The sequence below is a fragment of the Portunus trituberculatus genome, chromosome 37, assembly GCF_017591435.1.
Source record: "Portunus trituberculatus isolate SZX2019 chromosome 37, ASM1759143v1, whole genome shotgun sequence".
NCBI classification, from domain to species: Eukaryota; Metazoa; Arthropoda; class Malacostraca; order Decapoda; family Portunidae; genus Portunus; species Portunus trituberculatus.
In genome coordinates, this window is record NC_059291.1 from 11008555 (window position 1) to 11023162 (window position 14608).

The 14608-nt window shown below is 35.9% G+C and overlaps 2 protein-coding genes across 4 annotated transcripts in view; one reads left to right on the plus strand and one right to left on the minus strand.

The window, feature by feature from the left end:
• Position 1: 1 nt before the first annotated feature.
• Positions 2-10115, plus strand: LOC123514017 (glutamine amidotransferase-like class 1 domain-containing protein 1). 2 transcript variants are annotated; one of them, XM_045271574.1, is made up of 8 exons: positions 2-205; positions 814-890; positions 1389-1494; positions 2468-2575; positions 3207-3304; positions 3783-3988; positions 4736-4781; positions 9775-10115. In XM_045271574.1, exons 1-7 carry the CDS (start codon positions 160-162, stop codon positions 4752-4754), a joined length of 660 nt encoding a protein of 219 aa, XP_045127509.1. In that variant the 5' UTR covers positions 2-159; the 3' UTR covers positions 4755-4781; positions 9775-10115. The 2 variants fall into 2 exon arrangements, with proteins under 2 accessions (XP_045127509.1, XP_045127508.1); XM_045271573.1 differs by lacking the exon at positions 9775-10115 and adding an exon at positions 5430-7938.
• LOC123514015 (protein O-linked-mannose beta-1,2-N-acetylglucosaminyltransferase 1-like) overlaps positions 9603-14608 on the minus strand; it is an 8710-nt gene continuing 3704 nt past the window's right edge. For both annotated transcript variants that reach the window (XM_045271568.1, XM_045271567.1), the window contains 9 exons: positions 13114-13232; positions 12735-12805; positions 12283-12549; positions 11594-11792; positions 11267-11457; positions 10892-11000; positions 10429-10503; positions 10154-10263; positions 9603-9929 (listed from right to left, as the gene is read on the minus strand). In XM_045271568.1, coding sequence (XP_045127503.1) covers positions 9716-9929; positions 10154-10263; positions 10429-10503; positions 10892-11000; positions 11267-11457; positions 11594-11792; positions 12283-12549; positions 12735-12805; positions 13114-13232 — 1355 coding nt within the window. In that variant the 3' untranslated portion in view covers positions 9603-9715. The remainder of the gene's footprint in view (positions 9930-10153; positions 10264-10428; positions 10504-10891; positions 11001-11266; positions 11458-11593; positions 11793-12282; positions 12550-12734; positions 12806-13113; positions 13233-14608) is intronic.

The following is a 14608-nucleotide window of genomic DNA, read 5'->3' on the forward strand; positions in this document are numbered from 1 at the left end:
GAAGGGGGCGTTCAAGGCGTTCATCAGAAACTGTCAGTGTGGAAGTGTCACGGAGTATTTTTTTTTTTCTTTTCCTCCCTACTGTCACCTGGAAAGCGGTAGTGTGCTGTGCCCCGTAAGGTGCGTGACAAGTGTGTGTTTGGTGACCAGTAAGGAGGAATGGCCAAGCAAAGCTGCCTCATCGTGCTATCTGCCTCTCCTTTAGGTGAGTGGCGGCTGTTTCTCTTCCCCGGCACGGCCTCTCTCACCGCTATCCAGCCAGGAATGGGCAAGGGGAGAGATATTAATGAAATAACCTTAACATACTAATATCCAGACAATGGCTGTGGTTAAAAATGTTATTATGAGCATCGCAGTGAAAAGATTATCAGAGAAATTGTAAACTAAATTCATCTAAACTATAGACTAATGTAGTCAATCCTAGTCTGTGATGGAAATGCTAATGTTATGTCGTTATGTTAGTATTATCCAGGGGAAGGATTTGCCCAAAAAGAAATGTTACTCAGTTAATCAGTTACTTAAGCCAGTCTAGTAAGTAGTACAGTTTTGAAATTTAATTGTGATAGAGACTAGTTTAATGTATCTTCTATAGAAATTTGTCATCAGATATAATTATAACAATTTTTCCTGTTATTGCATGTCTTTGGATCTTTAATAAGATATATGTGCATTTTCACTGATATATTGTCTTTTAAGACATGTCAAAGAAATTTGATTGGGTGCTTATCTCTTAGCCATAGATATATTGTAGGTTTTGTAACACTTTGTTTCTTGCAGAAGTGTCAATCAGAAGGTTTCCATTTTATATTTCAGGTGTTTCAGCACCTTCCTTCCTCCAGTGCTACAAGTTGACACAATCTGCTTTTAACATTGAAATAGCTACACCAGAGGTACAGTGACACTGGTCATGCATCATGAAAGCTTCATATCACCCCTAACCATTTTAAGAAACATGGAACAAAAGTCAGGATCAGGTTGATAAGAAAGTATGGACTTAGAGATAGAGAGAGAGAGCGCTATAATGTTTATCAGGTGAAAGGTGTGTCATTTCTGTGACACACAGTCATCTGTTTGTTCTTGAGTGACAGTCTTACTTGTGGGTGGGGGCCTTCAGGGTATGGCCCACAGGAAATACTCTCATTATTACTATTAACTATGTAAATATATATTATTTATGATGAGTTTGTCTTGATCATAATTTTTTCCATACCATCACAAAGATAGTACATAATTATATGTTGGTAGGACTTCAGATAAAAAGAAAGATACAAACTATAGAAAAAATAATAAAGAGATTATATGACTTTTTAATGTAAATTTTAAGCAAGATCAAATAAATTGTTGCATGTGTCAATTCCTTTCTTTCACTTACTGTTTCTTTATATCAGGCTGCTGCTCCTGTTTTCATCGACAAGGATGACCAGAGTAGCCGATGGTTGAATGACATAGGTGCCAAAAATCTCCTTGAACCACGGTCATTGAGTGAAGTTCAAGGTGAGGAATCTATTGTGTATATGAACCCCTTCAGTTGTTCATTGACTCACCATTGAAACCTAAATTACATAACAAAAGGTATTTTTGAAACATGGTGCTATCTTACTAAAAGGTTAGAAATTAGAATGTACAATACTTGTGTGTGTGTGTGTGTGTGTGTGTGTGTGTGTGTGTGTGTAATTCACTGTTCACTGTTTGATCTGCTGCAGTCTCTGACGAGACAGCCAGACGTTACCCTACGGAACGAGCTCAGAGCTCATTATTTCCGATCTTGGGATAGGCCTGAGACCAGGCACACACCACACACCAGGACAACAAGGTCACAACTCCTCGATTTACATCCTGTACCTACTCACTGCTAGGTGAACAGGGGCTACACGTGAAAGGAGACACACCCGAATATCTCCACCCGGCCGGGGAATCGAACCCCGGTCATCTGGCTTGTGAAGCCAGCGCTCTAACCACTGAGCTACTGGGCATGTGTGTGTGTGTGTTTACCTAGTTGTATTGTACAGGGTTTGAGCGGACCTCATAGTGTCCTGTCTCCATATCTCCACTTATCTAATTTTTCTTTAAAACTATGCACATTATGTGCTGCAACAATTTCATCATTTAATGCATTCTTCTTTTCCACCATTCTATGTGGAAAACTGTTTGTCAAATAATCTTCACACACTGCCTCTTCCTAATCTTCTTTGCATGTCCTCTTAACCTTCCAGCTTCTTCTGTCAACAGCATCAGGTCTTGCTTGTCTATCTTTTTAATGCCATTAACTATTTTATGCAATGTTTTTAGGTCTCCTCTTTCTCTTCTATCTTGTAAGGTTGGCAGTTCCATTTCCTTCAGCTTATCTTCATATGTTAGGTCTTTTAGTTCCGGCACCATATTTGTAGTGATCCCCTGAATCCGTTCTAATCTTGTGTGTGTGTGTGTGTGTGTGTGTGTGTGTGTGTGTGTGTGTGTGTGTTTGCAGGTGGGCAGTACTCATGTGTTGTGGTGCCTCACAGTCCTGGTGCTAGTGAAGACTTGGCTTCCTGCAAGGTGCTGGGAAAGATCCTCACACATTGCCTGGCAGAAAGAAGTTAGTACATCTCTTTCTTCCTCTTGAAATTTATATTATTGATTGGGCATAGTAAAGTTTCATTAAGAATGCATATAGTTTTACACATTAATTTGTTTCCTGGGTTTTATTGTATGTCACACAAAAGACCAATATATTTTGCTCTTGTAAGATTTAGTATTCTTTATATTTGCACATATTATCATTTAAAAATGCTGGTTCACTTATCTAATTTCTACTTCAAAAATTATGTAAACATAGATAGGCTAGCATCCATTTGAAAGAACACAATATGTTCCAAACTCTTCTTTGAAGCATTTAGTTTAAAATTTTCCCACCCTCACATTTATTATCCCATCACTCACAGCAACTTTGTAAGTAAGTCATCAGTTATGCCTTCCATATCTATGTTCTTCCCAGTCTTGATTTATAGACACATGGGTACTCATAGCATTAACTGTTTGTTCATATTTTGCATGGTTATTTCATTTGTGACCATTTCTCTCTAGGGAGAAAAGGAGAATGATGTATTATTTCACAGCAAAACATAACTCATTCCTTCAGCTGAGATTTGCTGAAAAGATAAGCATAAATGGTTCATAGGAATTAAAGGAAAATTCATGACACCCTACCAATTTCCCCTGACAATCAGAACCAGTGTGTGCAATTGGCCTGGGGGTGTGTGCCTTGCTTTCGGCAGTGAAGGGGGAGCCACCACAGTGGGCCTTTCGGGACATTGCTCTGACAGGGGTAAGAGTCTACAGGATCACTCAATGCACCATTACTTCCGCTTCTGTCCTGTGTAGTTGAGTGGTGCTTTAGTTGTAATGTAGCAGTTTCAAGCTTATTTACCATCTTAAAAGCTTAATTGAGATCATTCTACAAGTTGCTGTATATTTTTATTTATGATTACTCATACAGTAATTTCAAGCCAAAGAAAATTAGCATCATATGCAAGTCATAAACTTTAAGATTGTGGGAGTAAGATTTCATTCGGGAATTTCAATTTATGAGAACTTATTTTATTCTTATGAAATTAGAATAAGAATAGATATTTTTTATTCATTTATACCATTGCCTTTAGACCAAACATATTATGAGAGGAGAGAGTTAGTCTGACAGCAATAGTACATGTTATCTCATATTAAGAATATCTATAAAATATTCAAAGCACTAGACATGTGTGAGGAGGTGCCTCTTAATGCTTGATTGTGTTCCTGTCCCTCAGTCTTCCCTTGCTGAAGTCACCACCGCCTCCTACTTTAGTTCTTTACCACTCATCCCCGGAGATGCCATCCTGGACCGAGCTGGGATCTTCTCCACAGGTGCTCCTGCCAGCATTCACATTGTGGTGAATGCTGGTGTGGTAACAGGCCAGAATCCTCAGTCCACACTGTCAGCTGTCCAGAACATGATCCTCTTGGCCAACCAGAGGTAATACTTCATCTCTCTCTCTCTCTCTCTCTCTCTCTCTCTCTCTCTCTCTCTCTCTCTCTCTCTCTCTCTCTCTCTCTCTCTCTCTCTCTCTCTCTCTCTCTCTCTCTCTCTCTCTCTCTCTCTCTCTCTCTCTCTCTCTCTCTCTCTCTCTCTCTCTCTCTCTCTCTCTCTCTCTCTCTCAAGGTTAAGATTCTTTTCGAAATCATTCTATCTTGTTTGTAGAAATTATGATCTATGTTAATTTTTTGTGTATGCCTGTAAGGAGGCATTCATGGAGGAAATCAACAAATGATTAAGTACAGTACAGGGAAATGTATTATGACACTTATTTTATTATTAACTTGGGTAAATGAAGTACTGTATGACTTTCTTTACTAAAACTAAAATAGTAATAGGATGCAATGAAAGTAATTAGAAACACATGATGAGATTAGAGATTAAAAACCAGAACATGTCTATTAAGAGACTGTCACTTTATCTCTTATCAGTTAACCTTAGGAATTATTGTCAGCAACATTAGTTTTCAATAAGTTGGGAGTAAATAGAAAGGTATATAAGAAATAAATAATTCTTGATTGTAGTGAAATTAATTAACCTTTACTCCCAAGACAAACCTCAGTACTGAAAAATCATAGAAATGCCAACGAGTTGATTGTGTAAATACTTATTTAATGTTGAGTCTTACATAGGTGTGCCATGTATTGTTTCTTTAGCTTTTTAAAATGCAAAATTTTTCCTTTCCAGACAAAGCAAAGGAAAATGATCAGACGACACAATAAACCAGCAACAGGTATGACTTAGCACAACACAGGGCTTTTCACAGACACCTCTTACTGTAAGAAAGGATGATCAGTACAGTAATTCAACAATAAGACATTCTTACAATATTTCCTCTATGATGCAAAGAGGTTCTGTTTAATTCTTCCTACCTTTCCCTGTTCTATGCTTGACCCTGTAAGATATTAAGTCATATCCTTATCTAAGTCTTCTTGCTATAACCATACCATTACTGATGATGAAAATGTTAATGTAAGATTACTGTGTTTGTGTAATTCACCTCGGTCGCCTGCTGGTCACTCAGCCAGTCTTCCCCATTACGGAGCGAGCTCAGAGCTCATAGACCGATCTTCGGGTAGGACTGAGACCACAACACACTCCACACACTGGGAAAGCAAGGCCACAACCCCTCGAGTTACATCCCGTACCTATTTACTGCTAGGTGAACAGGGGCTACACATTAAGAGGCTTGCCCATTTGCCTCGCCGCTTACGGGACTCGAACCCGGACCCTCTCAGTTGTGAGTCGAGCGTGCTAACCACTACACTACGCGGTGTGTGTGTGTGTACACAGAAATATATAAATGATTACATAAAGATATGAGATTAGAATCAAAAACTATTTTCAAAGAGAATTTTAAATGATCCTCACTTTTTTTCAGATTATAAAAGTTTTCTGTCTTCCACACATCTTCCTGGTAATGTATTACTACTTGCAAAAGTTATAAGTTGACCAATACAGACTATATCTTCTGGCAGACTGAGCTAGAAGCTAAGATATAGGCATCAAACACACACACACACACACACACACATAGCTCTTTTCCCGTATGTTACAATTAGGTAAATACACACACACACACACACACACACACACACACACACACACACACACACACACACACACACACATACACACACCATACACACACACACACACACACACACACACACACACACACACACACACACACACACACACACACACACACACACACACACACACACACACACACACAGATGATTCTGAAGTTAATACTCATAGGGGTCCAGTAGAAATGCTTCCTCTACATTTGTTGTGAGAAACATTGAAGTTATTATTTCACATTCTAGTTACTCTGTACAGATTCATTAATGACATTCCAGATTTGAGTGAACAATGCTGTTTTTTATATACTGTAAGTTTATTATTTTGACAGCTTGAGTGACTTGGCATTATATTATCAGTGCATATTTTTTTTTAATCAAATGTATATGTTTCTTATTTTACAATTTTACTTATATAAAGATGAAAGCTTGTTGATTCAAACATTTTGCTGTTCTAGAATTGCTTTATGAAACTGGAAATTATTGGAGATATTTGCTCAAGGAAGATGTGGTAATTGTCAACTGGCACACTAAAATGTGGATTATAAAGCTATCTAGATATGATTATTAACACAATGGTGGTGTTGGTGGTGTAATAAGAGTACACTGACACACACCAATATGTTGTGAATGTTGTTATTATTTTCCATGTTTCCCAGTAGATGATGATGATAAGCTATTTGAATGGTACAAAAATATATTCAGAAGTGTTTACTTGTAGGCTGTACATTTTCCAGGAAATATGTAAAGGAGGGTGATAGAATTTTTATATTAGTGAAAATTTATTTTTTTGGGGTTTTATTTATTTATTTTTTTATTTATTATTTTTTATCTTTTGTGTGCATATTCATGAACTGATAATTTATTGGCAGTACTCTGATATAGTTATTGGTGTGAAAACAACTGGTAAGCAGTTTCTCAATATCCACATTCTCTTCAGGCATTTAATGGCTTAAGTTAAAACCATTATCAGTCATACAGGACATTATCATGATTACATTTTATAGTGGAGATACTTCCACTATGTACTAGATCAGCAGCTACAATAATTTTTACCTTCTAGTTTTGCTGCACTAAATGTCATGGAAATGCTTGTCATGAGACAACACCTCAAATCATCCATTATTTTTATTCTTTTACATCCACACTGACCTTGAACTTCACACTTTTATGGTGCAGCACACTATAGAACAGTAGGTCTTCTCTTATTGTTTCTCTACAGCATGTTGTTTTGTTCTGCTATCAGCATGTTATATGTGAATATGAGGGTAGAAGACAAGAATGGGCTTCAGAAAGGTGGATATGAAGGAGAGAAAAGTGTGAGGAAAAAAAATAACATTAGGATGTATAACATAATAAGAGAGTCTGGAGGAAATGGGAAGAAATGTTCATGGCAAGGATGTTACTTGATGGAAGACTGTTTCTGTGATATTCTTAAATCATCATCATTGTCATCACTATCATCATGATCATCATTAGTAGCTTCCATCAACCTCCTCTTCTTGTTGCCCATCCATTCCAGAGCATCACTTCTTTCCATTTGTTTTGTCATGCCAAAGTTACTATTCTTTTACTCTACTGATTATTCATCTATTATCTTTGCAATGCATGACATGCCCTGCCTTTTAGTCAAAATGTCCTCAACTTTGGTCCATTTCTAAATATATGCTGATCTAATCTTATTTTTATATATAATACTAATCATTATTCTATTTCCTTTACATTCAGGACACACTGACATTCCATTTCAATATACTTTGTGAGACTGAAAATTTATGATCTACATGCTGCAATTGCTTGAATCCAATAATTATAAACTTTTTAGTAATAGTGAGATTTTTTCATAAGTAACATTATTTGTTTACCAATGGCAGTCTATTTTGCCATTATTCTCCTGATTTCTTTCTTTAATCTAGATGAGTAGTACTAAGTTTCTGTCTTAATGATGTATTCATGGACACCTTATTACTTCATCCTCAACTTCACCATACGTGTGGTCTAACATGTCATTACTAAATATCACCCTTTTTTCATTGTTAACTTTATTATAAGTGTGTGTGTGTGTGTGTGTGTGTGTGTGTGTGTGTGTGTGTGTGTGTGTGTGTGTGTCATTGCAATCTGTTAAGTAAATCAACATAATATATGTATTACTTGATGTGAGAAAAATTTAAACCTCTATGCTGTTTAATGATTAATCTTAGAATATTTAATAAATGATGAATGTTCTCATATTAGCAGTGGCTTTATGTGCAGGTTTTACACACACACACACACACACACACACACACACACACACACACACACTCACACTTCAATTTGTAAATGTAACATGTTTTATATATATATATATATATATATATATATATATATATATATATATATATATATATATATATATATATATATATATATATTGTTGTGTTGCTGACCAATATGATACAGCAAGAGATTTGTAACAATGCAAGAACAATTCATATTCGTGCTCTGATATTTTCCAGCACAATGTTTTGTTGCAAGTGCATGTCAACAGTATACTAATAGTTCTTCATAACAATGTAATCAATATGAGAATAGACATTTACCATCCTTATGTTCCTTGCAAATCAGGGCATGGTAGGCTCAGGTGTAGCAGATGGCTGCACCAGCATACCTCAGAGGTTAAGACTTGACTACAGTATTGCTATAATTGTAGGCAAAGTTGTAAGATGTGGTGTAGGGTTACAGGCAGGCTGAGAGACACAGCTCATTTGTATTAGAGACAACTGAAACTGTCAGTATTATGTTATCAATGTCCTCTCATGAAGTGGTTGTCATGTAATAATTGATTACAGGATATCCAGAATATTTGAACAAGACAGATACACTCATAACTCTTTAGTCTGGAGCTCATTAATTAAATCCATTTAGGTATTCCGTAAAAGATATACGTGTATATAAAAAAAAGCAAAATATCTAGTTAACATGTAATTTTCTCTGTGCCTTGAGGTAAGCACATCTAAACAGATGTCTGAACAATGCAGTTATTACTGTTGACTTCATTAAAACTTACTTTCTAGATGGCTACACTCCCAATAAGATAAACACACACACACACACACACACACACACACACACACACACACACTGTTTGCAAAGCTGTACTATTCTGTTAGTGTGTCACTAATTCATGTTCTTTTCAATATGTACCAGCAGCTATATTAGTAAGCTTCAGATATGATATACAAAACAATTTAAGTTTAATTAAATCATCTGACCATCAAGAGTTTCAAGAAAGTTTGAAGCACAACTGTCCTCCCTCATCTTATTTCATCTGAAGCATTTAGAAAAAACTTACATCTTTATCCTTTAAACCTTTTAATTGTTGTTTTTATTTATCTATATGAGGCCCAAACATTTTAATATTTACAACTGTAATGCTTACATGACTTATTGGATGATAATAGAAATAATCAAAGAGTGAAAAAGAGCAGCTACTATAAAAAAGATTCAATGTAGAAAGGTGATAATATCCATGAAATTATTGATAATCTCCTTTTGTTAGTAATACATACAATGTATCCACTTGTTACTTTCAAAATGAAGGTCACGAAGTACCTATTCTCATGTGAAACTAGGATTGGAGTTTAAAGGTTACATTAACATAATTGCTATTAATTATATTTCAGATGATCTTCATTATTGAGTAATTATCTCTTTAAGTCAATAACTCAAGCCATCCAATCTTGTCCTGTGCATGGCTGGAAGGAATGGTGATGAATTATACTTTTATTTTATTTATTTATGATCTTGCTTTTTCAATGGTGATGTGTCTGTCAAGAAACAAACTGGTCTTTCAATGACTGTCATTTGATTTTGACAAATAAAATATTTTGATGTGTCTATGACTTTACATTGTTAAAAATAAGTGTATGAATAGATATATTAAAAAAATAATATGTATATGGAAAGACATGGTGAGCCTTTGCTCCCTGATGGCACCAGCTTGTTAAACTATGTAGTTATGAGCAGCTTGTCTGACATTTCTTGGCTTTTTAGCAGTGATAATGTTGAAAAGACAGGTATTAGTTTAATTTCAGCAGTGTTAGCTAGTAATTTCCCTGTAAGTGAATGTTGTGTTGATAAAAATATAATTTTCCATAGCGAATTCCTCCAGTGGTTCAAATGGTGGCACTCTTCTCTTGATGTTTGGGACGTGTACGTGTTGCATGATGTCATCAATGTGGCGGCGGGTCTGCTCCACGTCCTTCAGGGAGGCTGTGTATACCAGTCTTGGGTAGTCCTCTGCCTTCACTGTACTAGAATAGAGAATGTTCAGTTACTCCAGGTCTGAGTTTGGCAGATCTGTCAGTGTTAAGATGCAGCTAACTTCAAACATGAGAAATAGTGTATTAATGAGAAAGATGTGTGTTCTGGGAAAGAGATAAGATTATCTTTTTAGGACCATTCCTATTCCTTCATTTCTGCAAAAAGTCAAACAACATTGTGTTCGTTTCTCTTCCCTTGTACTCGTATGGCTTACCAGTATGCCGAACCAGGGCAGGCCACCAGATAGACAGCATTGCCATAGTATCCAATGGTGTGCATGAGATGGTGGTGCTCCATGCGTCCCTTCTCGTATCCCCCGAAACACTATGAAGAGGAAGAAATTTTTGCACTTCAAAATATTTCAAGAACAAAACGTAATATATTTAATGTAGAATAAATTTCAAGTGTGATGCATTTTCTTTGTATGTAGTATTTGGTTTTTTTTCATCATACATATTTGGCTTCATAACTCATTGATAAAACTCTTACCCCAACCAGAGTAAAATAGCTGAGCAGATCATCTTTTTCTGTTTGCCCATAGTAGTAGATCAGAAAGCTGCCCACCTGAATGTATAGAATACAACATATATCAGTTAGTTTTCAGCTGACATTGAGGTTCCCATCACAGACAGTAGCAACAGCTATTGTGGCATTTTCTGTCTTTTCTGAAGTCTTTTCATTGATGGTGATCTATTTATAGGTTTTCCCTATCCTGCAGCCATTGAGGTTACCCAAAATTAATAATCACTTCCAGAATTTACTGGTACAAAAAACTAAATGGTAAAAAAAAATCTTATAATAGAGATGATTCAAGTTTACAAGGGCAGCTGTGAGCTTTGACACTACTACAGATTTCATGAGTGTTCAGCAAATTAGTGACAACTTCTTAGGCTCTGTCTGATTAACAAGCAATAGAGGCATGACAAAAATTAATAGTATATTAAAGGATCACCTTGGTCTGTGGGATGTACTGCTTGACACAAGGATGTGTAGTGATCTGCAGGAGTGTGGCTGTGCTTAGCTCCTGTTGCAGGAATCTCTCATAGACTTCAGATGTCAGGCTGAAACCGGACTAGAGTTAGTGCTGTACTTTCACAATATTAGATTCAATGTCCATACCATAGTGATAAATGATTTATTTTCTATCTATAGGTTTGTCTTATTTGTATGACAACTAGTAAATAGAAAAGATATCAGTTGGCTCTGTTATGTCTTTAAACATTTGAGAGAATGCCAGTTCACCCTTTCATAGGTTTGTCTCAAGTTCCCAGTCTGCCATTTACTATGTCAGCAATATTACCAGTCATTCCATTCATGACTGACTCACTAAGATATGTTGACTACAGCCTGAGGGTTGCTGTTGAGAGCTCTGCGGTCAAAGTAGCCACCCTGCTCCCAGCCTGTCACATGCACACCACCATTCCCGTCATGCTTGGTCCGTGACACCTCAGGAGTGACAATGTCTCTCCCAGAGCTGCTCTGGATCATGCCTCGTAGGTACCAGTCCCAGTCAACTGCCTGTCAGTACCACCATTCTCTTAGTTATGCCTATCCCTGTGAAACACAATTATCAAACATGCTGGAAATAGAAATCCTTTAGCAATGTACAAAGAGAAAGCCAGGTCTGCCAGTGATAAATGCTGACAACACTAACATGGCTGTGTTTGGGCCAGAGAGGAAGGATCTCCTGTGCCCACCGTCTGTTCACCATCCACCCATAGGCAGGCAGGATGTCCTCCCGGTACAGCCTGGAGGTGTCCATGGCAAAGGGAGTGAAGCTGTTGTAGTTATAGGCATTGATGCAAAAGATGGTGTCATCAGCATCAAGAAGTGGTGCTGTTTGATGGAAGTATCTGTGGATAAAGATGATGAGAATTAAAAGATGGAATGGTTTCAGGAAATGCAGGGTGGAGTGCTAGTCATCATACAGAAAGGGATGAAATATTTTATAAGAATGTAGAAAATGTATCAAATAGAATGGAAAAACAACAGGAAATTTTGAAATTTAAGGTGTGACATATAATGTTCCTTTGGCTGTATGGAGAAGGTGAGCATGTCAGGAACTGCATCCTAAAGTAATTCGACAATGTAGTGAGAATGGTAAAAAGTTAAGTAATAAAGAGAACACATTTGAATATGGTAGATGCTGTGGATCCAAAAGAATGACCTATGGTGAAAAAAAAGAGGAAAACTCTGAAAGATAATGAGATGATTAGAATATGATATAGTAGTATGCAATGATTTCTGATGTAGCCATCACCTTGGGAGAGTTCTTTGAATAATGCATTGAATATAGATACACAGACATAGCATATTATCCTGACACAAGACCTGGGGCCTCACCTTATAAAGTCTGGTGCCAGGATGAGATCATCCTCCAAAACAATAACCTTGTCTGCTGATGAGAAGTGCTTAAAGGCTTGAAAGATGGAGAATTTAATGTGTTCATTTATCCTGATGTTGCTGCCAGGGGGAGCTGGATTATTATGGAATACTGCAGGCAGACCCACCACCTGTGCAAAATCCAATGCCTCCTTTTGGTTCCCATCCACTGATAGAAGGATTGGGGTGACACTTCCACCTGCTTGAGACCACAGCTGCCGAATCTGACTTGGAGTAAATAGAACAAGGAGAGTAGGTGAGACAGATGTTAAGCTTTTTTTTTATATACTGTAGTATTCTGTTTTCATACCTACTGTTTATATTTGATGATTCAACTTTGATTACTATGATCCCCTTTTTTTCTTCTCTGTATAGCCTACATACATATTGACATAATAACATGTGATACATACCGAAGAACTTTAAATTGGTGTCTGGCTGTGACGATAACAATTGGTATTTGTTCCTTCACATCCATTGGGGGCTGTGGAGAGTCAAAGAGATAAAAAGGATTAGTGAAAACTTCCTCCTCCTCATTATCAAAATTATCATGTCAGTTTAATTTATCATTTTAAAATGTACATGGTGTTTTTAAATGTTTAATGTCTGGTTTGCATACACCACTATCAAATTTAAGTTACCTATTTATATGGCTTGTAATCTAGCATGAACTTCATTAATATGTGCTACATAGTATGTATTCATATTAGAAAGGAAAAATGGGGAAAAACATAAAGATAAAATTCAAATGAATGGAGAATGAGCAGTAGAAGGAAAATGATGAGATCTTACAGCCAGGTCAGGGGAAAGAGACAGGCCTGGGCAGCCACACCAGTCCCCATAGCCCTCGTACTCTTCACAAAACTTGATTTTCTTTGTGTCTGTTCGCTCTTCACACTCTGCTGCCACTCCTGTTAATTGGGAAAAATTCTCTCTCTCTCTCTCTCTCTCTCTCTCTCTCTCTCTCTCTCTCTCTCTCTCTCTCTCTCTCTCTCTCTCTCTCTCTCTCTCTCTCTCTCTCTCTGAGATTAAGAGGGGGATGTTAGAGTAGAGTTTTTTTTTTTTTTTTTTTTTTTTTTTTTTCCTATACATAGTGCTTATAGGTTTACTTGAAGAGTATGGGAGGCACTGTCCAGCTTCCACCCATTAGCAAGACAGGCAAGTTTATTTATAGTAGTATCCATATTAGGGCCCATATCACCCACCCAAGTGCATCTTTGGTGTAAGGCGATTACACCTTCATCTAGAACCTGGGGATCATAGTGACATGTAGATAACTTTAAAACACACAACAAATGATAAAAGTTTCAAGGTGGCACGTGGTGGGGAGGAGGAGGCTGGGCTGAGAAGAAGTTTGGAATTGAAAGGTGAAAGGAAGAACACAAGTTGGTTTAAAAAAAAAAAAAAAATCCACTGGCAGATCCAAGGGGGTGTCTGAGGGGGCTGAAGTTCCTTCCATATATATATATATATATATATATATATATATATATATATATATATATATATATATATATATATATATATATATATATATATATATATATATATATATATATATATATATATATATATATATATATATATATATATATATATATATATATATATATATATATATATATATATATGGAAGGAACTTCAGCCCCTCAGACACCCCTTGGATCTGCCAGTGATTTTTTTTTTTTTTTTTTTTTAAACCAACTTGTGTTCTTCCTTTCACCTTTCAATTCCAAACTTCTCAGCCCAGCCTCCTTCTCCCACCACGTGCCACCTTGAAACTTTTATCATTTGTTGTGTGTTATATATATATATATATATATATATATATATATATATATATATATATATATATATATATATATATATATATATATATATATATATATATATATATATATATATATATATATATATATATATATATATATATATATATATATATATATATATATATATATATATATATATATATATATATATATATATATATATATATATATATATATATATATATTTTATTTATATATATATATATATATATATATATATTTTTTTTTTTTTTTTTTTTTTACATAAAAATTACATTATCATATAAAAACAGCCCTTCATGTAAAAATACCTCCAAGATTTCTAAAAAGAAATAAATAGAAATGGGTACCACTATAAATAAACTTGCCTGCGGCACTAATGGGTGAAAGCTGAACAGCGCTTCCCATACTCTTCGAAAATCCTACAGGCGCTATAGGCCACAACATAAAGGAAAAAAATAAATAAAAGCTGATAA

Coding starts and splice junctions, on each gene's coding strand:
- LOC123514017 (XM_045271574.1), top strand. CDS start 160: ATGGCCAAGCAAAGCTGCCTCATCGTGCTATCTGCCTCTCCTTTAG. Junction 1,495..2,467: donor GTCATTGAGTGAAGTTCAAG/GTGAGGAATCTA, acceptor GTGTGTTTGCAG/GTGGGCAGTACTCATGTGTT. Junction 2,576..3,206: donor ACATTGCCTGGCAGAAAGAA/GTTAGTACATCT, acceptor CCTGACAATCAG/AACCAGTGTGTGCAATTGGC.